This window comes from Cetorhinus maximus, chromosome 9 (genome assembly GCF_964194155.1).
Source record: "Cetorhinus maximus chromosome 9, sCetMax3.hap1.1, whole genome shotgun sequence".
Classification (NCBI taxonomy): Eukaryota; Metazoa; Chordata; class Chondrichthyes; order Lamniformes; family Cetorhinidae; genus Cetorhinus; species Cetorhinus maximus.
The window spans coordinates 122,251,550-122,278,350 of NC_135887.1; the positions used below are offsets into that span (position 1 = coordinate 122,251,550).

A 26,801-nucleotide genomic window follows, 5' to 3' on the forward strand; every position below is an offset into this window, starting at 1 on the left:
GGCACTCACTGGTGACATTGCAATAACTGTGCCTTGGATGTTTTAAGTATATTTCTAATTGGAGCCACAAGTCCAGCAACATCTGTGAAGAAAAGAGAGTTAATGTTTCAGGTTGATGACCTTTCATCAGAACTGGAAAAAGTTAATAGGTTTTAAGCAGGTATAGAGTCAGGAAAGTGGTAGGGGTAGGGGTGAACAACAGTGAAGGTCTGTAATAAAAACAAAGAGCTGTAAAAACTCAGGTCTGGCATCTGTGGAGAGAGAAACAGAGTTAATGTTTCAAGTCCAATACAATGACTCTTCGGAACTCTGAAGAAGATCAGAGCAAAAGTCTGTGTAGGGCAGAAAGCAGAACATTGATGCATTCTTGTTAGGCAAGGATATTAAAGATTAAGGAACCAGGGCAGGTAAATAGAGTTCAAGATGCAGAGCAACTACAATGCAGTTGAATGGCAAACAGGCTTGAGGGGCTGAATGGCCGACTCTTGATCCTATGAAACATGTAGGTAACAAGATAGGCCTTCATTGTTGGTTATCATTACTAACTTTACTGATTTGAACTGTCTTGCAGGTTAATAATGAAAACGTTGTGAAGGTTGGCCACAGACAAGTGGTGAACATGATCCGCCAGGGAGGAAACCATTTGGTGTTAAAGGTTGTCACAGTAAGCAGAAATCTCGATCCAGAAGACACAGCTCGAAAGAAAGGTAATGATAATTGTCCTCTGACTCATTCTTGCTGAGCAACATACCTTTGGTATGAACCTTTGAACTTGCAGCACAGGAACAGGCCATTCAGCCCATCTGGCCCATTCTTATGTTTATGCCCCACCAAGCCTCCTCACACCCTGCCTAACCTCATCAGCATATTCCTTTCTCCCTCGTGCACTTTTATGTAACCTCCTTCAAATGCATCTGTGTCACTTGCGTCAACTATTCCCTAGTGAGTTCTACAGTCTCACCACTCTCTGGGTAAAGACATTTCACCTGAATTCTTTCTTTGACCTATTATGAATTCTTTATTTGACCTATTAGAGACTATCTTATATTTATGAGCCCGAGTTTTGGTCTTCCCCCATAAATGGAAAAAACATATACCCTGTTTATAAAAAAAAAAATCTTCCCAATTTTAAAGACCTTTATCAGTTCACCCCTCAGTTCTCTTTACTGATTGATTATTGATAAATCATTTTTTAAAAATGTAAATTTTTCATTTTCTCAAACGAAGATTATTCAATGTAGAATGACTGCTGAAGAGTCATGTTTTGTTTTGAGAGGCTAAGATAAGGAAATATGTTTGGAAGAAGCTGTCCCGAGAAAACGATTAAACTTTCTAAAAACCAGCACCTTGAGTTACGCAGAAATATAATCTCACACCTGTTTGAAAAGTTCTTTCTCCTATTTTAAGTGAATTGTTCTATCTTTTTGTGCTCATTAAAATGAAGGCTGTTTGTTCTGGGAATGGAACATTTTACATTTCAGGCATCCAGTGTCAGCACCAAGCCCCAGGACATGTACAACACAACATGTTGAGTTAAACGCCCACTCCTGTACCCCAGTTGCTATCTTGGAAGAACGCTCCTTACTACACCAGTGCATATTTGCTTCATCTTCCATGCCAATTATCATTAGACCTGCCTCGCTGGCATTGTTGGTGGAGTGCTGAATAAATCTCAAGCTTGTTCCAAGGCACAAAACCACTAGAATTGCATTGAAACTGCCCAAAGTCTCACGGTCATTTATGGCACAGAAGGAGGCCATTCGGCCCATCGAGTCCATGTTGGTTCTCTGTCGAGCAATCCAATCAGTCCCATTTTTCTGCTCTTGCCAAGCTGTTCCCTCAAGTGTCCATCCAATTTCCTTTTGAAATCATTGATCGTCTCTGCTTCCACCATCCTCCTAGGCAGAAAATTCCAGGTCATTACTAATCGCTGTATAAAGTTCTCCCTCTTCCCGCTGCACCTCTTGCCCAAAACCTTAAATCTGTGTTCCCTGGACCTTGAATCAGCTAATGGGAACCATTTGTCTTACCTAAACTTGCCATAATCTTGTACATCTCTTTTGAAATCTCCTTTGCTCGAAGGAGAATAACCCCAGATTGTACAACGTAACCTTGTAGCTAAAGTACCTCATCCCTGGAACCATTCTCCCCTACACCCTCTCAACGACCCCCAATCTCCCTGTTTTCCCTTTCCTATCTTTTCCAAATACTTTATATCCTTGAATATTAAGCACCCAGTCCTCAGTATTTTTAAGACACAGTTCCATTATTACTACTACATCATGTATTTCCATATGGCTATTTATGCTTGCAACTCACCAGCCTTATTCACCACACTTTTTGCATGTTTACATACATGTATTGTAAACCTGCCTTCTTAGAATGCTCTTTGTTAATATAGTGCTACTCCGTTCTCCAGTACTGTCCAACACACTCGCTCCTTTATGCAGCTTATTCCTCTTTTCTACTTCATACTGGTACCCTTCCCCCTGTTAATTCAGTCTAAACCCTCCTGAACCACTCCAGTGAGCCTCTCCATGAGGACACTGTTCCCAATCCTGCTCAGATGTAACCTGTCCTATCTCAATAGGTACCCCCTGCCCCAAGAATCTGAAGCCCTCCTTCCTGAACCTCAAGCCACATGTTGATTCTCCCTATCCTCCTATTTCTACTCTCACTGCCTCACGGCACTTGGAGTAATCCAGAGATTACTTTTTTAACCTCCTGAAAATCCTGGAAAGTTGATCATATGACTTGAAAACCTGCCTCCTCTATGTTGATAATATCAACATGTACCACAACTTCTGGCCCATTCCCTTTGCCCTGCAGAATATTCTGCACCCTCTTCATGATGTCCTTTACCTTGCCTCCATGGAGGTGACACACTGTGACAGTTACTGGAATGCCTGTCTGTCCCCTTGACTCTGGAATCGCCTATAGCGACTGCATTCCCACTCTTTGCTGCCTCCTGTACAGTCCCCTGCACGTTAATGCCATGGTTTGGTCTGCACTCCGAGGTTTCATCATTCCCAGCAGTCTCCAATGCTGAGTACCTGTTTGAGAGTGACGCCTGTAATTCCTGCCTCCTCTTACATTTCTGATGGCCACCCATCTACTATCCTGAACTCCTAGTACCTGTAGGGTGGCTGCTTATGTTCCAAAGGTCCTTTTTCAACCAAACAATAGAGGAAATCCTCATTCCTTCTGGTCCCAGGGGTAAAAGTCCACTTTCACCCAGTCCCCGGATTGTTGTATTATAGTCTGTACCTGTAAAATTATTCAAATTTGAAAACAGCAAAAACAACTTGGATTTATATTGTACTTTAAAGATCGGAAATTTCCCAAAGCTCCTTCACAGGAGCATTAATCAGACAACATTTGACATCAAGTCACACAAAGTGCTATCAGGACAAGTGACCAAAAACCTCTTAAAAGAGGTAGGTTTTGAGGAGAGTATTAAAGAAGAGAAAGGCAGAGTGGTTGAGAAAGGGAATTTCAACGCTATTGGCACTCGGTAACTGAAAGCACAGCCAACAAAGGTGAAGCGATGGAAATTGGCAATGCGCAAAAGGCCAGAATTGAAAGAGCGTAGAGATCTGAGGGTTGTAAGGCTGGAGGAGGTTTGGAGATGGGGAAAAGCAAGTTCATGGAGGGATTTGAACCCTCCGTGGAAACAGTAAAGAATAATAAAATAGTGCAACAATTGAGTTCACAGTTTTAAATAAGAGTACATAACCCAAAAGTAACCCCGCTGGTTCGTCCGCCCTGACATCACCTCAGGCCTTCAGTAATCCGGGTGCCATGTTTAGAGGGTGCCCCTGCACAGAGCTAGCACTCTCTAAGGCAACATAAGCTGCTGCATGGCTGCCAAAGGAAGGAAACATATTGCCCCCAAATTCAGCGCCTCCCTCAGGCGCCGACTGGACGCAGTGGAGGCCTGCTTTGAAGCCCTCGCGCCCTGCTCTAGGTGAAGTCCAGCAAGCAAGGTCACCAATCCAGCATGGGAGGCAGTGGTCAGTGCCAACACCCTGCAAAAGAGGACAGCCATTCAGTGCCGAAAGAGGACGAATGATCTCTTCCATTCCACCAGGGTAAGTCACTCTTCTCACCACTTTCAGCTCACCAACCCATCACACATCCACAGGGATCTCACTCACTGCCAGTTCAAGCAACATCACCATTTTCTCTCTCTCTCTCTCTTCTCTCTCTTTTTCTCTCTCTCTCTTTCTCTCTCTTTTTCTCTCTCTCTCTTTCTCTCTCTTTTTCTCTCTTTTTTCTCTCTCTCTCTTTCTCTCTCTTTTTCTCTCTCTCTCTTTCTCTCTCTTTTTCTCTCTCTCTCTTTCTCTCTCTTTTTCTCTCTCTTTTTCTCTCTCTTTTTCTCTCTTTTTCTCTCTCTTTTTCTCTCTCTTTTTCTCTCTCTTTTTCTCTCTCTTTTTCTCTCTCTTTTCTCTCTCTTTTTCTCTCTTTTTCTCTCTCTTTTTCTCTCTCTTTCTCTCTCTTTTTCTCTCTCTTTTTCTCTCTCTTTTTCTCTCTCTTTTTCTCTCTCTTTTTCTCTCTCTTTTTCTCTCTTTCTCTCTCTTTTCTCTCTCTTTCTCTCTCTTTTTTCTTTCTCTTTTTCTTTTTTTTTCTCTCTTTTTCTCTCTCTCTTCTCCCTCACATCCTGTCCATGGCACCTCTCACCACCCACATGTGCCAGTCATCCCTCTCATCTGGCCTGGCGGCAGGCCTGCCTACATACTCATCTGTCTTCGTGCAGGACAAGCTGGCACACAACAAAAGGGAGAGGTCGCAGACTGGTAGAGGAATGCCTGGCATCAAGGTCTTCACAGACTTGCAAATCGTCATCTGGCCGGCAACAATCTGGACCGTTCCTGTGCTGAAGCTGAGGTCGGCGGTGCTCAACCCAGTAAGGATCCAGCAGTGCCACATCCATCAGACAACCATGCTGTGAGTCAGTTCCCCTGTTCTGCAGTCCCCTGCCATGCACTAATTATCTCCCCTTGTTTTCGCAGGCACATCTAGGAAGCAGCTGAGGGGGTCCACAAGCCAGGTCCTCGACTGAAGCCCCGAAGGCACCTCAAGAAGAATCTGATGACACCCTAATTGAAGACCCTACACAGCACTCACCCACACCCTCCACCAGTACAGAGACACACTTTGGTGGGACTTAGTTCTAGAGTAGCCTCGGGATCACAATCTGGTGAGCACATCACACTGTCTGATCCACAGCTGGAGGCAGCAGGGAATTCCCAGGTCTTCAGCACTCGGAGGACTGCTGGAGGCCAGAAATCTGCTGATTCCAAGACAGATAACAACCTCTGGACACGGTCACGTCGCAGTTGCTGGAGCTGCAAAGGCAAGCTCGGGAACATCAGGAAGGGATGTCAGCTGCATTCTTCAGATTGCAAAACACGATGGAGGAGTCCATCCACCTTCAGTCTGAAGTGATAGCGCCTGCATGCCAACACACCGAGGTCACTACCGGTGGGATGGTGGCTACCATGGAAACCTTGATCCAGGACATTGGTTACTGCAGCACGGGCTGAACTCTATCACTGACGCCATAGTTAGCCTCCAACAGTGTCAATGCGGAAAGAGTGCAGGGCAGCTTGATCTCACTCCAGCTTCCCCTTCTCCTCAAGGAGTCAGCCAGGGGCCCTCGGGCACCAATAGGGAGGAGGATCAGCAAGTGCACATCCCCGGGCCATCCACCCAGGTCCATCCAGAGTCTGGCCCATCTGAATCCCCTCTTCCTTTGACCCCAGCCGCTCCTCCTCCACAGCCTGAGGAGGGTGTCACTGCCACACAGCAAGACCTCGAAAGCAGGCCGGGGCCCTCCAGGTCTCAGCCCTCCAGAGGACACCCTTCAAGGTCATCACAGACAGGGCGTAGCAGTCAGCAGGCTGCCTGCACCTCCGCTGTGGATATCGGGGGAGCACCAAGATGTCGTGGCAGGAGTAGGAAGGTTAAGAAGGAATAATTGCAGCACCTGGGCACGGGGTGTTAATCACTTGTACTTAATGTTCACTATTGTAAATAAACCCCTAAGAATGTCTCCCTGCCTATGGCTCCTTGTTCTGATGAGCTGTGTTTCTGTCACTCAGATGTGAAACCTTTCTGCACAAGATAAAGGCAGATGTCTCAGTCCATGGCCTCTTCCCTGTGCAGTTAATATTCAGAGCAAAGTGATTGTCCGGCTTCACACTCACTAGATACACTAGTGAAGCCGGCAGCTCAGTGGTGCTTGTCATTGCTGCCAGAATGTCGTGGGCAGGTGTCACAGAGTTCCATCATTCTCTCTGTGTGCTCTCAGCACCCTTTTGAGGTGGGGCTGGCCCCTGCTCATCAGCATTTGTGTCCGGTGACGCTGTGCTCCTGAAGGGGACAGGTGCTGAAGGCTGCCAAAGGATCAGATGCATTTAAAGTTTCATGGCTGCGTCTCCATGATATGACCCTGATCACAGCACAACAGACATTGTCAGAGGCAACGTGAAGATCTATGGAGTGTCCTCACTGCATGTTGTCATCATCCTCCTGGAATCTAGTGACTATTAGGGCCTCCTCTGTGTCTCCATGACATGAGCCTGAGCACTGAGGGTATGTGCGCTGCCATCAGCCACACAGGAGTCAAACATTCACAGATGCAAGGTGAGGATGTCAGGACAGTCCTTACTGTATCTTGTCATCATCCGCCACAAATCTTGTGGCTATGGAGGGCCTCCTGAGCACATCTGCCTCATCTGGCCAGTGCGCTGGCCTCATCACCGGCTTCCTGGCCTTCGAGGACCTCATCGTCATCATCTGCTTCATCATCCTCCTGATCAGAGGATACATGCAGCTCCTCCATCACTCCTCAGCCCGGTCCACACCCACCGCCGCTCTCCCCCCCCCGCCCCCTCCTTCCCAACCGGTTGCAGTGCCAGGTTGTGGAGCATGCAGCAAGTGACGATGATGCGCAACACCATCTGGGGACTGTATTGCAGTGCTCCACCAGACCTGTCAAGGCATTGGAACTTCATTTCAAAAATGCCTAGCATTTGCTCCATCAAAGTCCAGGTTGTGGCATGAGCCTCATTGTGCCATCGCTCTGCTACAGTCTGAGGCCACCGCACGGGCATCAGACACGTTCTCTGTGGGTAGCCCTTGTCATGCGGAGCCAACTGTGCAGCCTATGTGAACCCTGGAAGATGTCAGACCTGCTAAGAATGTGGGAGTCATGGATGCTCCCTGGGAATGCGTTTGTGGTCATCACACACCAGTTGAACATTAAGCAAGTGATAGCCATTGCAGTTGACATAGTTGACTGCTTGTTGCCATGGAGATCTAAGCACCACGTGAGTTCAGTCGATGGCACCCTGCACCTGTGGAAAACCTGAGATCTGTACAAATCCCAACGCACTGGCTTGCTGGCTTTCCTGGTCCTGAGCGAAATGCACAAAGTCCTGTGCTTTCGCGAAGATGGTGCCCGTGACCTCCTGGATACACTTGTGTTTGAAGGCTTGCAAGATCCCGCACAGGTCACCTGTGGAGTTCTGGAAGGAGCCACTGGTGTAAAGATTGAGTGCCACGGTCACTTTCACAGCCACGGGCAGTGGATGCCCTTCATGTCCCCATGGCACCAAATCCTGCAGCAGGTGGTATATGTGAACGACCAATTCCCTAGACATGCGCAGTCTTTGGCGACATTAGTTCTTAGTCATCTGCAGGAATGACAGGCGCCGTCTATCGACCCTGGCTGTAGTGAAGTGCCCATGAGCGATGGCTCACTGTGGATCTTCAGCTGCACTTGCAGCAGGCCCTGCCACCCCATTCATCTTGAAGGAGTTGTTTCTCCCTTTGCAGAGCCAGGCGCCTCTGCCACTCTTCTTCTTCCTTGTCTTCATCGTTGTCATCTTCTTCTTTGTCTCTGGTCTCTAAGCCATTAGGCATTCCGCTAAATCACTAGGCTCCATGATCCTGATGTTCCGCTCCTGCAGGATCAAAGAGAAAGACACGTGGGTTAACGTAGGTATACGAAGAACCTCTCTTGGTTAAGTCTGAAGGCCCCTTCATGCCTGCAGGAGAGTGCTGGCCAGCACTTGGATGGCCAGTGTGTAGAGTGCTCATTGGCTGTCTGAAACCCCACCCACTCCAACCTACTCCGATTGGCGGCAGCTTCGGCCCCTCGACTGCATGCTGTGCCCTCAGCTCAGGCGCAGGCATTCTCCTAACCCGCGCTGCAAAGCTGCACTGTTAGCTTGAACCATAATGGATACTGGTCCAAACCTTAATAAAGACATTGCCAAGAGGCCGTGAGCACCTCCTCCAGTGACTGCGCCATGGACGCCTTTCACAAGGGCATTCTACAACTTGCCCAGTCGGCCAATTGCCCTGCTGCCCCCTAAAACGCACATTAATTTGCAGTCTGCACCTGAGGGCTGAAAGGTTCTGGAGCACTTGGTGGCACTTTCATGCTTTTGAGTTGCTTGAGTGGGCAGAAAAGCTTCAGAGGTCCGACTCCAAGCACGTCAATGGAGCTGCAGCTGAACGGTCTCTGCTGCGGAAAATTGCTCACTTTTGACAAACTTTTCCAAGTACGCGGCCACTTCCCTCATCTCCCAACCCCCACCCTCCTGCCACGGTGCTTGAGCATTTCCTTCAGTCAGTGTTGCCTTGCCTCCCACACCCCCCACTCCCCGGCCTGACCTGCACTGAAAGCCAGCTGGGAAAAAGTGACTTGGCCTGTGCCCCCCAACAAATGTGCCCCTTCCTTGATAGCCTATCTGCGAAGCTCACGTTTTATGTGCACTCACCTTCGAGTTCCCCTCGAAGTGCAGGTCGCCAGGTGCGCGCCTTTTAAAGGCAGTCATGAAGCGCGCTGTTCTGAAGTCACCGACGTAGGCGGTAAATTTGACATGGGAGGGGATGATTCTGGCGAGCAGAGCTTATAATTTGATGCAAATGTATTAAAGTGACATTCCCGACATGCGGCGGGAAACGCTGCCCACCATTGACAGGTGGAGCGGACAATTGCAAACTGGTCTCGCGATGGCATAAACCCGATTTTTGGCCTTCTCGCCATATTGTTTCCCTCCCCCCACACCCCACCTGACACCAAATGGAGCCGGAAAATTCCAGCCTTTGTCTTTGCTCCAAAGATCTCCTTTGCAAGCCTCAGAAACGTTCTCATTGTGTGATTCTTACACACAGTCCATTGTAAGTCTTTTTTTTTTGAAACCCTAAGAGCATTTGAGTTCCTCCTTTCTATAAAAGGAAACCATCATTGTACGGTTCACAGGTCTGCGTGGACAGGTGTTCTGAAATAAAATTACCAGCACACAGCTGCTAAGCAACATCAAAGAGAGAGACTGCAAAAAATGGCACGTGTGCGTGGCGAAGTCTCAAGAAGATTTTGAAGGGACAGTGTCAAAATGCCATCGTGAATTAACATCCTTGTGTAAACTGAAATCCAATCTCCATATGTTGTGGGGGGGTAGAAATCACAGGCAGTTTCTGCCTCCGAATGTTGGGTGGAGTTTGATCATTTTCCAAAGCTAAGATTAAAATGCCAATTTAAATGAACTGCCACTTGCCTTGCATCTGTTCGCAGTCAAGTTTCAATGAGCACTGGTACAGATTATAGTTATTTGAGTGTCCTTTTCTTTTTTTTTGCCCCCTCTCCAGTAGACCTCGATTTTTAAAATGCAAATGTCTAAATTCCCCTTGAAACTTGCATCACTTTTATTTTGCAGTCTGAAACCTTTGCTGCTCCCTAAATTTAGGATCAAACCCCTGGTGATCTCTTGTCACCAGGTTTATCTAAGAGACGTGTTAATTTATTATAAATTTATGTAAATAACCTGAGAAAGGAAAATTGAGGTAACTGAATTTGCTAGAGTTGTGTTTACACCAACTTTTTTTTTGTTTTGTACAAGATTTCCTATGAAGGCCGATCAAAGGCTTGCTCTAATGAAGTGATCATTGTTATTTATATGTATTGTTTTATATTCATTCATGCTGGCCTGGGCTCTTGGGGTTTGTTAAACCGTCAAGATATGGGCGTTGCTAGCAATGCTGATGTTTAGCGTCCATCCCCATTTGACCCTGAGAAAGGGGTGAGGGGGTAAACAGTTGTCGTCATTTATACACCATTGAATTGATCAGGTGAGATGTATGATGGGAGGCAGAACCTCTGAGCTGACTCATTTTGGACTTTGAAAATTATTGGCAGCAGGGGGCGGGGGGCCATACTCGGGTCTCTACCCCATTTGCAGCAGCAGTGTATCTGCTGGGGCAACTTTACAGAAGGTGCCCAATTAGGATGCGATCTCCAATTAGGAAGGGCGAGGAGGTGTGGAGGCGGGAGAACGAGTCAGCAAGTGAGACTTCAGGCCAGCCTATAAGCCGCCTGTGTGTGTGCAGTGAGAACGCTACTGATGCACATGGATGTGGGGAGGCCAGGCTGCCCACTTTGCATGCGCCTTCTGCTACCTGATGTGATGCAGGCACTCTGGAGGTCCATGCGACGCTGGCAAAATCTCATTTACACCAAAATGTTGCTGCTAATTGGATGCTGACGGGCCTTAATTGGCTTCCTGCTGCTGCTAGGTTGCTGTCGCCGCACTGAAGTCGCCTCAGGAAAAAGTTCAAGGAAGTGAGAAGACGGGGAACCTGTATAACCTCTGTCTGGACCCCTTTCCCACCTGCCCCCCCCCTCCATTCCTACCTCCAAGCACAGCCTGAGTCCCTGGGATTACCATTTACCCACTCTCACCCATTTCAATCTATCAGCTGTAGTTAAAATGACAAAGCCTCTCCCATCCTCCCCAAACCGTCCCCCCACCCTTCACCACTAACCACTACCACCCCGTTGTACCTGTTACAGTTTTATCACCATCACATATAGGGAATGAAATGGGCCAGAGTGAGAGGGACCAGATTGGGAAGGCTCTCCACACGCCAATATTATCACATTTACAAAGTAGCATTGCCTAGATCCTGAAATAAAAACAGAAAATGCTACAAATACTCGGCAAGTCAAGCACCATCCGTGGGTGCAGAAACCAATTTAACATTTCTGGTTGATTCCCTGTCAACAGAACTAGAATAAACTTACAATGTAACAGGTATTGAGTGAGCACAAAGACAGGGAAAAGGAGGGGAGAGAAGGAAAGAATAAAAGGGTAGGCCTCTGATGGGGTGGAAGGCAAGCAAGGTTAATTGTCGAAACGGATGATGGTGGAAGGTAAAAAGGGGATGGTGGTGGAACAAGTAAAGATACAAAAGATGGGTGTAGAGGAGGTGTGAATGGCAAGAACAGAATCATTACCACTAGCTGCTGGCCAAAAAGTTGGGAGCTGTGGTTATTATTGAACATGGTTGAACCGGTGTCGACCGGAAGGTTGGAGATGAGGCACTTTATCGGCAATGAGCCTATAAAGTTGCCGACTCGTGTATTTTGGGAGGAGATGAATTCCAAGATTGTATCTTTATTTTACTTTATCTTTTTTAATTTGCCAACAAGCCCCTCCGCCTCCAAAAAGAGCACCAACCACCGCGTTAACGCTACGCTCAAAGTCTATGACCTCAGAACTTGAAGATCTAGGTAAGAAAACGGCTTTTAAAATGCATGTTTTGGTCTGGAAGTGTGTGTTACCTTGGAGGGGCCTGTGCTGTGTGCGGCAAACACTCATTTACCTTGGTGTAACCTGCAGCCTACCTCTTGTGGTTTTATAGAGTTTACAACTCTAAATTGGATGCTAAGTGACCTAACTGGTTATCGAAAATATTCAAATTTGAAATGTGACTGACAGGCCAATTGAATTCTCTATTCACTATCTTCCTTCTCTCTCTTTCTCTAATGCTGTCTTCCTATTTTATTTCGGCTGTCACCAGTGGACAGAGGTAAGCTGACTTCTATACTGCCATCCATGACTTTCTTTTTTAAAATGTCCTTTTCTTTAAAAAGGTTATAATTCCATTAATTAGTCCAATGGTATACGAGGTTACAGCATTGACAGATTTTCTACCATGTTAGAAGACGCTGACGATTTCGTAGCCTTGGCCACATGGGTAAGATATTGAGTGCAGATTCAGAGAAGGCATTTACACATTTGCAGCCAAACAGAAACTGCTTTTGTTTGACACTGAAGTTGAGTGTGAATGTTCAGTTAACAATCTGCCTCCTGAGGACTCTGAGAATTAGAAAGTGAACCCACATTCACCACCGCCCCTCGCCCGTCCCCCTCGCCCGTCTCCCTCGCCCGTCCCCCTCGCCCGTCCCCCTCGCCCGTCCCCCTCGCCCGTCCCCCTCGCCCGTCCCCCTCGCCCGTCCCCCTCGCCCGTCCCCCACAGCCCGTCCCCCTCGCCCGTCCCCAACAGCCCGTCCCCAACAGCCCGTCCCCAACAGCCCGTCCCCAACAGCCCGTCCCCAACAGCCCGTCCCCAACAGCCCGTCCCCAACAGCCCGTCCCCAACAGCCCGTCCCCAACAGCCCGTCCCCAACAGCCCGTCCCCAACAGCCCGTCCCCAACAGCCCGTCCCCAACAGCCCGTCCCCAACAGCCCGTCCCCAACAGCCCGTCCCCAACAGCCCGTCCCCAACAGCCCGTCCCCAACAGCCCGTCCCCAACAGCCCGTCCCCAACAGCCCGTCCCCAACAGCCCGTCCCCAACAGCCCGTCCCCAACAGCCCGTCCCCAACAGCCCGTCCCCAACAGCCCGTCCCCAACAGCCCGTCCCCAACAGCCCGTCCCCAACAGCCCGTCCCCAACAGCCCGTCCCCAACAGCCCGTCCCCAACAGCCCGTCCCCAACAGCCCGTCCCCAACAGCCCGTCCCCAACAGCCCGTCCCCCCTCACCCCGCTCACTAACCAGGGCATAAATTAAGTGTTCAGCAGGATAGGTGCCAAACTCTTAAAAATCCACACTAAACACAGGAAAACAATTGTCCCTTCATTCACTGTGTAATATAAATTCACCCAAAGACAAATGAGACGCTACAAAAAATATGGAATGCATTATGACAACTCCAGCCTCCAGTCCTAGTTATATACCTGTATGCTTGAGAGCTAGGTGTATAACTAGCCCCTGTATTTGTTTACCAACCTTGAAAAGTTAACCTGCTCTCAAAATAGAATGGATCCAGGAAGGGTTGTATTCTATCTAGGTATCTCCATAATTTGGTATGTGTATAATCTTTTTTTTAATTATAAGAATTGTGAGCGGGGTAACTGAAAAGAATGATGTGCTTCCAAAGATGCAGTTGCTTAGTGTCAAGTACTATATGCCTTTTGATTCTTGTCAGAACAGTTTAAAAGAGGTACCACGCTCGTGAATGTTCATTGAAGTTAATTGCATATAGCGCTCGACTGAAAGAATACTCGGTCAGTGCTCCTCTCTTCGTAATGATCTGTGGAAGCCCGAGTGATGTGTACAAGTCAGTGATTGACCTGAGTACCAAGACAAGTAATCATTTCTCCTGTAGTTTAAGGTATTACTCTAAAGAAAAGGGATTGGATGCCATGCAGTAGTCTTGTCAGGATTGAGGCAATGTTGAGCAATGGTCATATTGGCCCAGTTGTAACTGTGAAACTGTCAGAGCTGGATTTTATGCTCTCCACCAATGGGTTTGGTGGGGTGGGTAGGGTGGTGGTTCGGGGGTGGTGCTCGTTCAATCCAGCAGTCCGCCTACCCTCCCACCCCTGCCCCCACCACATATGCCTGTGTCAGAGTTGGCACTGGGCAACCCACCCCAACCAGTGGGCCAATTGAGGGCTCCGTCCTACCACTGCTGTCATTTAACCAGTGGTGGGAGAAGCTACGCCTAATGCCCAGCCTGGCAGGTTTCCCTGTGCAGGCTGGCGGTGGGTGGGCAGGGGTTTCCCTCTTTAGCGGGTTCCCTGGGCCCATCGGAGGGCCCTCTCCAAGGTGTTACCTCACCCAAGGTTGTTCCTCCCCCTCACCCATGGCCTCTCAAACCCCAGCTCCCCACCCCCCTCACCAGGGCTTGCCAGCTTGGCAGCTAGCGAGACCATCAAGCACTGACCCAAATCATAAACCAACACACAGGCCTCAGTCCCTAAGTGCTGGAAAGCACTGGCCGTCAACACTGAGGTGGGATGTCCTGACCTAGAAGGGTGGAAGTCCAAGTCCCGCATCAAGCCTCTTTGCATAATCACAGAATTGTTACAGTGCAGAAGGCTATTCAGCACATCATGTCTGTACCAGCTCTCCAAATGAGCAATTCATTTAGTGCCATTTCCCCATCCCTCCCCTTCTCCCCACAACCCTGTATATTTTCCCTTTTCAGACACGTCTGATTCCATTTTGAACATTTTGATTGAACCTGCCTCCACCACACTCTCGGGGAGTTCATTCCAGACCTTAACCACTCGCTGTGTGAAAAGGGTTTTTTCTCATGTCGCTTTTGCCAATTATTTTAAATCCTGTGCCCTCTCATTCCCAATCCTTTCTGGAGTGGGAACGGTTTCTCCCTATCTACTTTGTCCAGACCCCTCATGATTTCGAAACCTCTCTTAAATTCCTTCTCAGCCTTCTTTTTTCGCTCAGGAAAACAGCCCTAACTTCTCCCATCTATCTTCATAGCTGAAGTTCCTCATCCCTGTCCAATTGATTGTCAAATGGCTCCAGGACAGCCAGTGATACCCTCAGTGGGATCCCCTCTCCCGACTCTTTAGTCAGAGCTGCGAGGAATCTGGCGCCTCATATAAATCAGCCCTCCGAGATTGTCAACGTTACTTCACAGCAACTTTGGGAGTCTGCACGTGCATAGTGCACACCTTGAAAACCATTACATAGGAGGTACATCAAGGCTAAAAGCAGGTGCAGAAGATAAGCCACACTTTTTTTTATTCATTCATGGGATATGAGTGTCGCTGGCAAGGCCAACATATTTATTGCCCATCCCTTATTGCCTTTCACAAGGTGCTAGTGAGCAATCACCTTGAACTGATGGAGATCATGTGCTTTATGTACACCCACAGTACTGTTAGGAAGGGGTTTTGACCCAGTGACAGTGAAAGAGCATCGATTATAGTTCATGTCAGGATAGTGTGCAACTTGGGAGGAACTTGCAGGGGAACTGTAAGTAGTGCTGGACACCACACCTTGGGAAGGATATATTGACCGAGTAAAAAGCATAAGTTTAGCAGAATGATCCAAAGGTTAAATTATGAGGAGAGATGGCACAAACTAAGGTTGTATTCCAGGAATTTAGAAGGTTAAGCGATGACTTGGTAAAAGTTTTCAAGATATCAAGATGGCCTAGTTAGAAACTATTTCTTTTGGCTGAGTCTAGGACCAGAGGGCATAGCTTAAAAATTAGAGTCAGACTTTAAAATTAGGAAACATTTCTGCACACAGAGTGGTAGAAGCTTGGAACTCTCTGCAAATAACAACTAATGCTAGATTTCAGTTGTTTATTTTAAATCTGGGATTAATAGATTTTTGTTAGCCAAAGGTATTAAAGAAAATGAAGCAAAGGTGTGTTTACGGATTTAGATTTGCAAATCAGCCACAGTTACATTGAGTGGAAGAGGCTCAGGAGGCTAAATGGCCTACTCCTGTCTCTATGTGCACTAAGGTGATAGCAGGCTTTAGTTTTGGTGTTAGGAAGGAAACAGTGGCTCTTTCTTTCCCTTCTGTTAGGCCTGTTATGAAGGATTTGATATAGCAACTAGGCATAGTAAATACTTCCATTTGACAGGAATTTTTTATTTTTAACTCAATGAGTTGTGATCTGGAATGCCCTGTCTGAAAGGGTGAAGGAAGCAGATTTAACACTAATTTTCTAAATTAAATTGGATAAATACTTGGAAAAGAAAATTACAGGGCAATGGGGAAATGGTGGGCTTGTGGGACTAATTTTATTGCTCTCAAGGTGGGAGCAATGGACCAAATGGCCTCCGTTTGTGTGGAATGATTGGATTTTTTTCTGTGATGAGGAGAGCAAAGGAAGTAGTGCCATCCTTTCAGACACTTTACAGCCTGTTGTATCAAGCACACGACCTGTCTCATACACCAAAACAGATACTAATGTCGTTAGGGATTTTGGATGTCATTTTCTCAATAAAGTGGAAAGGAGCAACTAGCCGGTTTTGTGTCACTTGTTTACTGTATAGACAAGGGATTGACCTCCGACTGGGTCTGCCTTCAAATAGGAGTTGGCACAGAAGCAGACTTGCACCCATTGAGCCACTGTCAGCAGCCTGAGAAACATGGAGGAGAAAAGGAACATAGGAAAATAGGACTTAGGGCAAGAGTAGGCCATTTACCCCTTGAACCTACTCCGCCATTCAATAAGATCATGGCTGATCTGGTTGTGGCCTCAACTCCATTTTGCTGCCTGCCACCCATAACCCTTGACTCCCTTGTCCATCAAAGATCTGTCTAACTCTGCTTTGAATAAACTCTATAGTCCCCAGCCTCCACTGCTTTCTGGGGAAGAGAATTCCACATACTAATGACTCTTGAAGTGAAAAAATTTCTCCTCCTCTGTCTTAAATGGTAGACCTCTTATTCTTAAACTGTGTTCCCTGGTCTTAGTTTCTCCCAAAAGTGGAAACATCCTCCTGGTACCTACCCTATCAAGTCCCCTCAGGATCTTATGTTTCAATAAGATCACCTATCATTCTTCTAAACTCCAATGGGAATAAGCTCAACCTGTTCAACCTTTCTTCATAAGATAGACCCCTTATCCGAGGAATGAGAATATGGTGCAGTGGACTTCTGGCATCACTGCAGGATGTATCTGGATTTTATTCAGATGCAGAATACCATATATCAAGCAGCACCTTCAAGATCTGCATCTGCAGGGGAAACTTCAAAGCAGTAAGTGATCAAGTGCAGAATAATGTTCACTTACTATACAAGGCACCAGTTAGACCACACTTAGAATACTGTGAACAGTTTTGCTCCCCTTATCTAAGGAAATATATATTGGCATTGGAGGCAGCCTAGAGAAGGTTCACTTGGTTAATCCCAGGTAGGGAAGGATTTTCTTATGAGGAGAGGTTGAGTAGGTTGGGCGTGTACTCATTGGAGTTTAGAAGAATGAGAGGCGACCTTATTAAAACATAAGGTCCTGAGGGGACTTGACAGGGTAGGTACCAGGAGAATGTTTCCACTTTTGGGAGAGACTAGGACCAGAGGGCATAATCTCAGAATAAGGAAACCCCCATTGAAAACAGACATGAGGGATTTCTTCTCTGAGGGTAGTCAATCTGTGAAATTCTTTACCGCAGAGGGCTGTAGAGGCTGGGTTGTTAAATATATTCAAGGCTGAGATAGACTTTTAATCAGTAAGGGAATCGAGGGTTATGGGGAAAAGGCAGGAAAGTGGAGCTGAGGATGATCAGATCATCCATGATCTCATTGAATGGTGGAGCAGACTCGATGGGCCAAATGGCCTATTTCTGCTCCTACGTCTTATGGTCTTACAAGGGGTTCAACTGATGTCATTCAGATACATAATTGACACTGATGCATTTGACGGATTGGAACTTGACTTGGAAACAATTGATGGCAGCTTTATGCACAGTTCAAAGGTTATGGACTTGGGAATGTATTGACATGTGTTTGAGGGCGCGCACTATGTGATGTGCTTGTGCTGGGTGCTGTACCATGGCTCCAAATTCTGCCAGTCACATGTTGCATCAGTTTTACTACAGTTGGTGCCCTTTTCCAGGCTGTTTTTGCTAAAGCCGAGCATGCTTTTAAGGAAAAGAAACTAATGAGAATTTAATAGGCTGTGGGGGCCAAAATAAACATTCCCATTATTCAGCTGCTGAAAGAATTACTGATGGATTTTGGAAAGTGATTAACCTCGATCCTCAGTTAAACTTGGAGATTGAGAACATTGGCTTGAATCATTGGAAGCAACCCAATGCCAACAATGACTATTGATTGAGTGCGGAGTAGGAGGCATCACATCTAGTGCTTTGCATTCCAGCTATTTAATAATACGTAACTCTACAGCAATGCATAGCAATCGCCATCATTGTGGCTCTGGCTCAAACCCTCAGCTCAATTTTTATTACATTATCAAAACCGGTTGAGCATTTACCAGATAACAACAACTCCAATAAAGCATCCACAGTGTATAGGAGGGGAGCGAGAAGTTATAGGAGGAGGCAACAGCACTGTCAAGGATGAGCATCTTGAAGGATTTTTATTTTAGAAGGGAGGGAGACAGATGGCAAGACAGATGTGTAGAGAGTAATTGATGGGGGGGCCACTGTTGGCAGACCAGAAGCAGCAGTGAATGAGAAGGAAGCAGATATGCAAAGTGCAGAAGGCTCTTACAATGGAGGAAATGGGGCTATCTCATACTGCAGTGGAACTATCTACTCATGTCCTGAAATAATTCAAATGGATGACCAATTGATAAAGCCATTTTTTAAAGAAATTGGGACCCTAGGCTTTTGAAGTCAGGGCTTAAGAGTACAGCAACAAAGATATAATGCTAAACATATGTTAATTATTGGCCAGACTATAGTGCCCAGCTTTGGGTGCCTTGAATTAGAAAGGATATCAAAGTCAGAAGATGCAGAAGAGATTTACTAAGTTGATGCCAGGAATGAGACTTTAGTTATGCAATATACAAAAATGATAAGAGAATAGTGAGAATAGATCAAAGAAGCTGAGAAGAACTCTGATAGAAGTGTTTAAAATTCAGGCATTTGGATAAGATATATGGGGAAATTCTCTTTCCACTAGCTGCTGAATCACTAACTAGGAGACATAAATTTAAAAGACGTAATGGAGAGATTAGAGCATTTTTTAAATTTGGCGTTGCTAACACAGCAACAGTCGTGGGAACAGAATCAATGATAGATTTTAAAAAGAAAGATACCCACTGAAATTTTTCTTTTCTGAATGTGTGAGGAAAGACAGGAACTGGGACATAGTGGATAAGTCTTTCAGAGAACCAGTACAGGTGTGATGGACCAAATGGCCTATATCTGTACTGTAAAATTCAGCAACACCATGAAAATATGCACTTATTGGCTCTGGGGCCTCTGCTGGAATGAAGCCATGGCCAAAAAAATGCAACGTCCCCCCACCCCCCACCCACCCCCACTTTGACTGCTGTCGAGGACCTTGACCCAAAGTTTCCACTTTGGGCACAACTGATGATCTGGATATGTTCTGAGAAGGTTGTTTTCCCCTCATCTTTCTGCTCAAATGTAAGATCAGTCATGAATCAGCACAACTTGGCAACCTTTTAGAAGCACTTTTTTTGTCATATCTGCATCAGAAATATTTCTTGACAATTAAGACTAGTCTCTCGACTATCGGACTGCTTATCCGACATTCAGTACTGAGCAGAAACTTTCCTCGGTTAAGCATTGGGAAGATCAAGGCCACTGTCGTCTTTTTCCAACTCAAACTCTGATCCTCTCGTCACCAGCTCCATCCCTCTCCATGGCAACTGTCTGAGGCTGAACCAGATTCATTGCAACCTCACTGTCATCTTTGACCCCAAGGTGAGCTTCTGACTATATATCCATCAATTTCCAACGCCACAACATTGTCCGCCTGTATCTCTGCCTTAACTCGTCTGCACCTGAAACCCTCATCCGTGCCTTTCTCGCCTCTAGACTTGATTATTCCAACGTACTCCAGGCCAGGCTTCCAAAGTCACCACCCCATAAGCTTAAGGTCACTCAAAACTCTCCTGCCCACAGTCTGACTTACACGGAGGCCTGTTCATTCACCACCATGTGCTCGCTGACCTACATTGGCTCCCAGTTAAATACATCTCGATTTTAAGTTTCACTACTGTTTATCAATCTGCCCATGCCCACGCCTTTCCCCATTCCTTTAATCTCATCCAGTCCCACAGCCCTCCAAAACCTCTGTGCTTCTCTAATGCTCGCTTCTTGAGCATCCCCAATTTTAATCAATTGTGGAGATCGCCTTTGGCTGACCAAGCTCTTAGCTCTGGAATTCCCTCCCTGAACTCTGACTCCGTACCTCAGCTTTCTCCTTTAAGATGCTTCTTAAAACCTACCTTTTTATCCAAGCTTTTAGTCATATGTCCTAAAAGCTCCTTGGTGTCACGTTTTGTTTGAAGCTCCTGTGAAGTACGTTGAGATATTTTGATATTAATTCATGTTAAAGGCACTAAACAAATATATGTTATTAAAGTGCCTGATTAAGTTTATCCTGGGGGATACCAATTGCCAGAAACTCAACTGGACTAGCCATACTGTGGCTACAAGAGCAGGTCAGAGGCTAGGAATCATATGGAGAGTAACTCACCTCCTGACTTCCCCCAAAGTCTGTCCACCATTTACAAGGCACAAGTCAGGAGTCATCTGTTTGCCTGGATGAGTGCAGCTCCAACAACACTCAAGCTTGACACTCCAGGACAAAGCAGCCTGCTTAATTGCCATCCCTTCCACAAACATTCGCTCCCTCCACCACCGACGCACAGTAGCAGCAGTGTGTACCATCTACAAGATGCACTGCAGAAACTCATCAAGGCTCCTTAGCATTCCAAACCCACGACCGTTACCACCTGGAATGACAAGGACAGCAGATAGATGGGAACACCACCAAGCCACTCACTACCCTGACTTGGAAATATATCGCCGTTCCTTCACTTCACTGGGTCAAAATCCTGGAACTCCCTTCCTAACAGCAGTGTGGTTGTACCTACACCAAATGGACTGCAGCAGTTCAAGAAGGCAGCTCACCACTGCCTTCTCGAGGGCAATTAGGGATGGGAAATAAATGCTGGCCTAGCCAGCGAAGCCTACACCCTGTAAATGAACTTTTAAAAAAAGTGTTTCCACAACCAAACATCACTATGTATTGCTGGTAACTAAACAGTAGCTCCTTACAATGGCTTGCCTACTTTAGTCTTTGAGAGCAACTGTAGGAAAATCAATGCTGCAGAAGTGGCCCTTAAGCAGTGGGTTTTCCTAGCAATTACCAAAGATTGCAACGTGTGAGGTGACTTTTGACGCCTCTCAAAGTCCTCCCAAAAACAGGGGTTGACTTATACGCTGAGTATAAAATGTCAACCAGTGGTGTTGGTGTGGGTGGTCACTCCTTTGAAATGTGAAAAAAAACCCAACAGTAATTCAAATTAAATCAATGTGACACGTTGCATTGAACAAATTAATTCTACAAGCATACCTTTCACCACAATGGAAATGTTTTAAAAACTGCCAAAATCATTGCCTTTGGCATCTGACACACCATTCGTCAAACCCATTGAGTCACTTTGGCTGTGGCATCATCGTAAGGATCCCACTCTGGATCAGATTGGCGCTTTCAATCTCGGAATCATCCCTCCACATCAAATCATCATCTTCTCCAACTATTGAATTGATCACTGATTGTTCAGTCTAATGACAGTTTGTGAATTAATATCATCCCATAATTTGATGACAAGACCGCACAAAACAAGTAGGTCAGCACACATATGTTTCTACTCTTTGTGAAGGTATTTTTTCTCCATCAGTCAACCACCTAGTCCATTCGGCACAAACGTGATCCCTGAATGCTTTGGTGAGGCACACGTCAAAGGTTGAACTACGGATGTTAAAACCTCTGCTACAACTGAGATTTGGAGGTTATTTCTTTGCAGGCGCCTCTTGATCTCAATAGTTGTATGGGACCTGAACATGTCCAACACTAAAAGGCTGTATTATTTGTGTAGGCCACCGGGACACCTATTCCACATTATCGATCCACACTTCATTTCATCCTCACCCATCCATTGTCATGGATGTGCACAAAAACTCCTGCAGGGAATTTGATTTTCAGCATAGTTTTACATTGGTAATTACCATAGGCTTTCATTTTATTCCGTGGACCATACAGGCAAGTACCATCGTGAATCTTCTCATCTCATATATCCTGTGGTTTTCACTAGAAGTGTTTCGAACCTTTCCACAGTTCGGTTGCTGGGTATATCAAAATTCACGGGCGTTTCAGCCATGTTGCCGATGTGACATTATGGATGTTTGTGCTTTTGCAGTTGTTTGATGATGAATCGCTGGAAACTGTTAATTTTGGTCTTTTGAGATCTTTTTGTAGTCTCTGAGGGTTCTTGGTCTTTCTGCCACAACACGAGACATTCCGGTTCCATAATGTGGCTACACCAATGAACTGTTGCTCTGAAATCTTTGCTGGACCCAGGGTTTGATTTGGCCCTCTTCGGTGCGTATATATGCCTTGCGTTTCTTGGAATGGTGTTGATGTAACCATTCCGGCGATCTTAGAAGGCCTTTTCCAGTGCATGTTTTTCAGGATCAGACTGGTGGCTGGTCCCTGTTCTCATGGCACATTTGGTCTTGGGCACCATCTTCAGGGTGGATTCTCCCTTCCATCCTCGCACCAGTCTTTCACTAATGTCGAATTCCCTCACTGCAGCATAGTTGTTTGATGACTTAGCAAATGTCATGACTTTTAGATTGAAACCAGCTGTGTACTTCATTCTTTTTGCCTTAGGACCCATTTCTGTTTGCCATGTGCAGTCTGCTCTGTGTGGACCTGTCTTAAACTTCCACACATCGTCTTGGCAACACAGACGTATTGCCTGTGAAATCCCATAAACCGACTTAGAAGGTGAGTATAACCCTATACATGATCCTCTGAGCTGAAAAATTAAGGCCGACTCCTAAAGTGATTGTAGCATTTCTTAGCAGAAGAGGGTGGTCAAATTATATGCTGAGTATAGGCCTAAACATGGTTTTTGATGCTGACGGTCGGGGCCACCTTAAATGCTGGGTCAATTTATACAGTGCAATCTATGGTAAATGAATGTGAGGTGAAGGCTGAGAGTCCTGATGCTGCAGTGTTGTGCAGAGTAATCATGAACCATTTGTATGTTTTCACCATGCCCTACATGAATAACCATGTGCTGTGCTAATAATTTTATTCTTTACAATGAATTGCTCTGTGATTAATGGATTGCATTGCATTGTACAATCTACAGACCCAGATCTCGGGTATTCTATCCTTAAACCTGTGCAAGCACTTACACGGGGTGTTGCATTAGGCAGAGAAAGCATAGTAGCTTAAGTTCATGAAGAAACTGCAAATGGTCACAAAAATGCTGGGAATTATTTTGCTTTTTAATGACACTGATTTCAACGGCATCGATTCTTGCTTGCGCGTACTGAAACCAAGTCACTGTTACTCGTGTAGAAATGAGCGATTACAATAGATTACTGCCAGATGTATGGTTTATGATACCCCTGCATACTTAAAATGTCTCTTACTGTCTTTATTTGCTGCCTTAAAATGCTCTTGATGCATTTTATCTGCATCCTAACTCTTCCCAAGATTTGTTATGAACAGCAAGCGATTAGACGCAATAGCACTCTGTAATCTAGGAATCTTGCAAAGTCTTTCCTGTTGCTGCAAGCTGGAGCTGATTTTAATATATTAACTAGTATGTTAAAATAGATTGGTAAACTACAACCCACCATGGTCCTTATCAAGTCTCATGCCATTTCCTGGCAGGGGTCATATAAACATACAACCAATGACAGTCTAATCCATCCAGTCTGTCCCACACAATGCCTATACTTTGTGTATCTCATAGGATACACTCCCCACTCCGCCAGAAACCATATGTGATCTCCCAGGGGAGGTGAAAAAACAGGTTTAAAAACCCAGGACAATTTGAGGGACAAAATCCCTTGGAAATTCCTCTCCAACCCATGCAGGGATTGGAAACTAGCCCAGGAAAGCACTGTGATCCTGAATCCCCTGAAGTACTTAACTCCTGTAAGAGGTGATGTCCACCCCAACCAAATACCGGTTCACCTCTCATTTGAAGGAGTAAAGTCTTGTCAAGTACTATTACTGCTTTTATCAGTCATGGCAGTGTGGTCCTGATGTTGCCCCTCCGTACTGGGTCTCGTTTCAGGTGTTGGCATAATTTATCCGACTTCTTGGTGAGTTGTGGCTCTCATGTATATTGTTGCTTGGTGAAGTTGAATTGCACACTGGCAGTAAAAACACCATGAAGACTTAATGTGTCCTAGCTGGCAGTCTTTCTGCTATGGCCTTGGATCTCCCTGCCAGCTTCTGTAACTCATTCGCCACCTCCTCTAGTAAGGTGATACTAGTAAACTAACTTGTAATGGCATTATTAAGTCAATTTTAGCTGGAAGAGGAGCATAATGCAAATTGCTTACTTGCATTGCATTTCTCCTCAAACCGTGCATCTGTTAATGTCAATCTGTGCGCTAAAGGGTATTAAATTAGTTTAGCCAACTCTACAGGAAAAACATGTTAATACGTACTTAGTGAATATACTAGGTCTAAAATGCAAAGTAATATAATACCCATTGTGTTCGCCTATGATTGCCCAACCATTGCTGGCTTCATTCAGTTCAACCCTTCAGTGGACTTCCATGGGCAGGATCTTCCGGTCAGCGAGCAGGGGTGAGGCCCACTCACCAACATGTAAATTGACGCAGGATGACATTGGACGGAACTCCTGATGTCACCCCGTGTCATTTCCATTTTCAGGTCGGCGAGGGCGCAGCCGAGTTAGCTGAGCACCCGCCGATCTGTCAACAGCCTATTGAGGCCATTGAGAAACTAATTAAAATCATTAATGGACCTGCCTGTCCAACATTTAAGGTTGGCAGGCAGGCTGGGAGCCCTGGCGGACTTCAGAAAAAGCATGAAACCTCATCCACGGGTGGAATGAGGTTTCATGAGGGTATTTAAATTTTTAATAAAGGCTTCAGCTAAAGTTATGGACATGTCCCAACTCATGTGACAGTGTCACTTGAGGGGACATGTCAGGGAATTTTTTCTATCATATTGCAAATTTTAATTTGGAGCCGATCTCCCTGAGGCAGCATGTAGCCTCTGGGAGATTAGTGCACTCTTTTGCGCGCGTGCACGAAAGAGCGCACTCCTGGCTGAGGGAATCCCCCCCAGCCTGCACAGGGAGCGCATAGCGCTTCCTGGTGGACGTCACGCTGGGCGGGCTTTAATTGGCCCGCCCACATAAAATGGTGGTGCGCCTCCCCAATTGGAGGTGCGCCCGCCTGCGTATGCTCCCGCACTTCCTCCCCACCCCCCTCCCAAAAACGGGAGGGGTAAGTTTTTCCCCATGTAATTTGTATACAAAGAGATTGTCTCTAATATAGTCCCTTAACCAAATAAACCATCTGATAGATTAGATGTATTGTCAAATTTACCCATGTACCCAGGGTGTCAGTTTTAACAGTTGTGAACCTTCAGTCTTTTTTTATTCATTCACAGGATGTGAACTTCACTGGCAAAGTCAGCATTTATTGCCAGTTCCATTACTGATACTAGCCCTTTATTCCAGATTTATTTAAGTAAATTTAAATTCCTTAGCTGCCATAATGGGATTTGAACTCATGCCTCTGGATGATTAGTCCAGGCTTCTGGATTAGTCCCAGCAACACAACCACTATACTACATTTTCTTACAAATGACATTCGTGTTCTATGGTGTTTTTGCCCTTCTAAGCTTAGAATCCTTTGGTATTCAAATCTCTTTATCTTCTTCCATGTTGTTCTTTGACTGCTGGCTCCCTTAGCATGAGTGACCCACAATCAGTGGCGAGGTCAATATACCCATTGAGTTTTTTTTTTAAGTGGAGCATGGTAAACCAGTTATTCACTTGATCTTCCTGATTTCCACCAGCTTTACTCTGATTAATTGTTGTGTTTTATGCCTCTGAGCTATACAGAGATGATTCACCCTAGATTATATGTCTCTTATAGAGGTTTCATTCAATGCTTTTTAAAATAGCTGCGCTCATGCTTCCAGCTACTTGCTTCAGTTTAGTTTATTTTCCTCTGTAACCAGACACAGGCTTAACTAATCACACAAAGAACAAACACCACACACACGTGAGTTCTGGATGTATGAGGGCAGACATTTTTAAAGGATTGAGTAAGACTCCTGTTACAGACTTATAACCTGGAGTGTATCATCTCTGCATATCTCCAAGGCATAAGATGCAATAATAATGACCATACGAAATGCAACATCTAATACCTGTTAACGTAAACTAATCTGACCAAGGCAGCTTTAGCCTGTATGCTTTGGTGCGTAGATGTGGTATTACACAGGAACTTGAGCAAGGCGTTCAACGATCAATGTAAAGAGTTGAGGCCCCAGAAATGCATGGAACATATATCACCCCCCTCCTTTCATTCCCTCTTTATCTTACTGATTTAACTAAAGTCAAAATTTGAAGTCACCACTTTCAGCCCGTTAAGCATGACATATTTATGAAAACGCAATTGTTGAAGCTTTCGTTCATTTCGCAGATCTTGGTTCTGTTTTTTTTTTAAAGTTGAAAATACAGTGCCGCTATAAGACACCAAGTGTAGTGATTTTGGGTTCTGTTGCATTTAAAAATTTGGATGTAAATTTACACTTGTTCAGAACAGGGTTAAGTGCTGGAAACTTGTGTTCTTGGTCTTGTGTGTGGAGCTGGGGAGGGTGGGGTTATGTTAATGAACTAAGTGGAGTAAGTTTGTGTGTAACTGCGCTCTGGTACAAAACCAGCCTAAATCACCTGCATGCAAATGTTGTTGGGGAAAAAAAAATGACACACTACGCTGTTGCTGGGCTGTCAATTCAGGGCCTGACTTCATACTGTGAACATAAGATACTCATGTGAGAGAGAGAGAGAGCGAGACACACTGAGGTCTAATTACTGGAATTAAAACAAAATAATGTAAAGTTAAATTAGCCCTTTGCTAGGAGTGGCTTCCTCTATTCTGCTGTAACTTTCAGGAATTTTTTCAGAAACTAGAGTTGCACCCATCGTCCCACC

The 26,801-nt window shown here is 45.7% G+C and overlaps 1 protein-coding gene across 4 annotated transcripts in view; it reads left to right on the top strand.

Moving 5' to 3' along the window:
- The window catches only part of shank2b (SH3 and multiple ankyrin repeat domains 2b), a 1,028,817-nt gene that overhangs the window by 968,616 nt on the left and 33,400 nt on the right, over positions 1-26,801 (top strand). For all 4 annotated transcript variants that reach the window (XM_078549478.1, XM_078549479.1, XM_078549480.1 and 1 more), the window contains 2 exons: positions 572-707; positions 11,504-11,584. In XM_078549478.1, the coding sequence (XP_078405604.1) occupies positions 572-707; positions 11,504-11,584 (217 nt within the window). The remainder of the gene's footprint in view (positions 1-571; positions 708-11,503; positions 11,585-26,801) is intronic.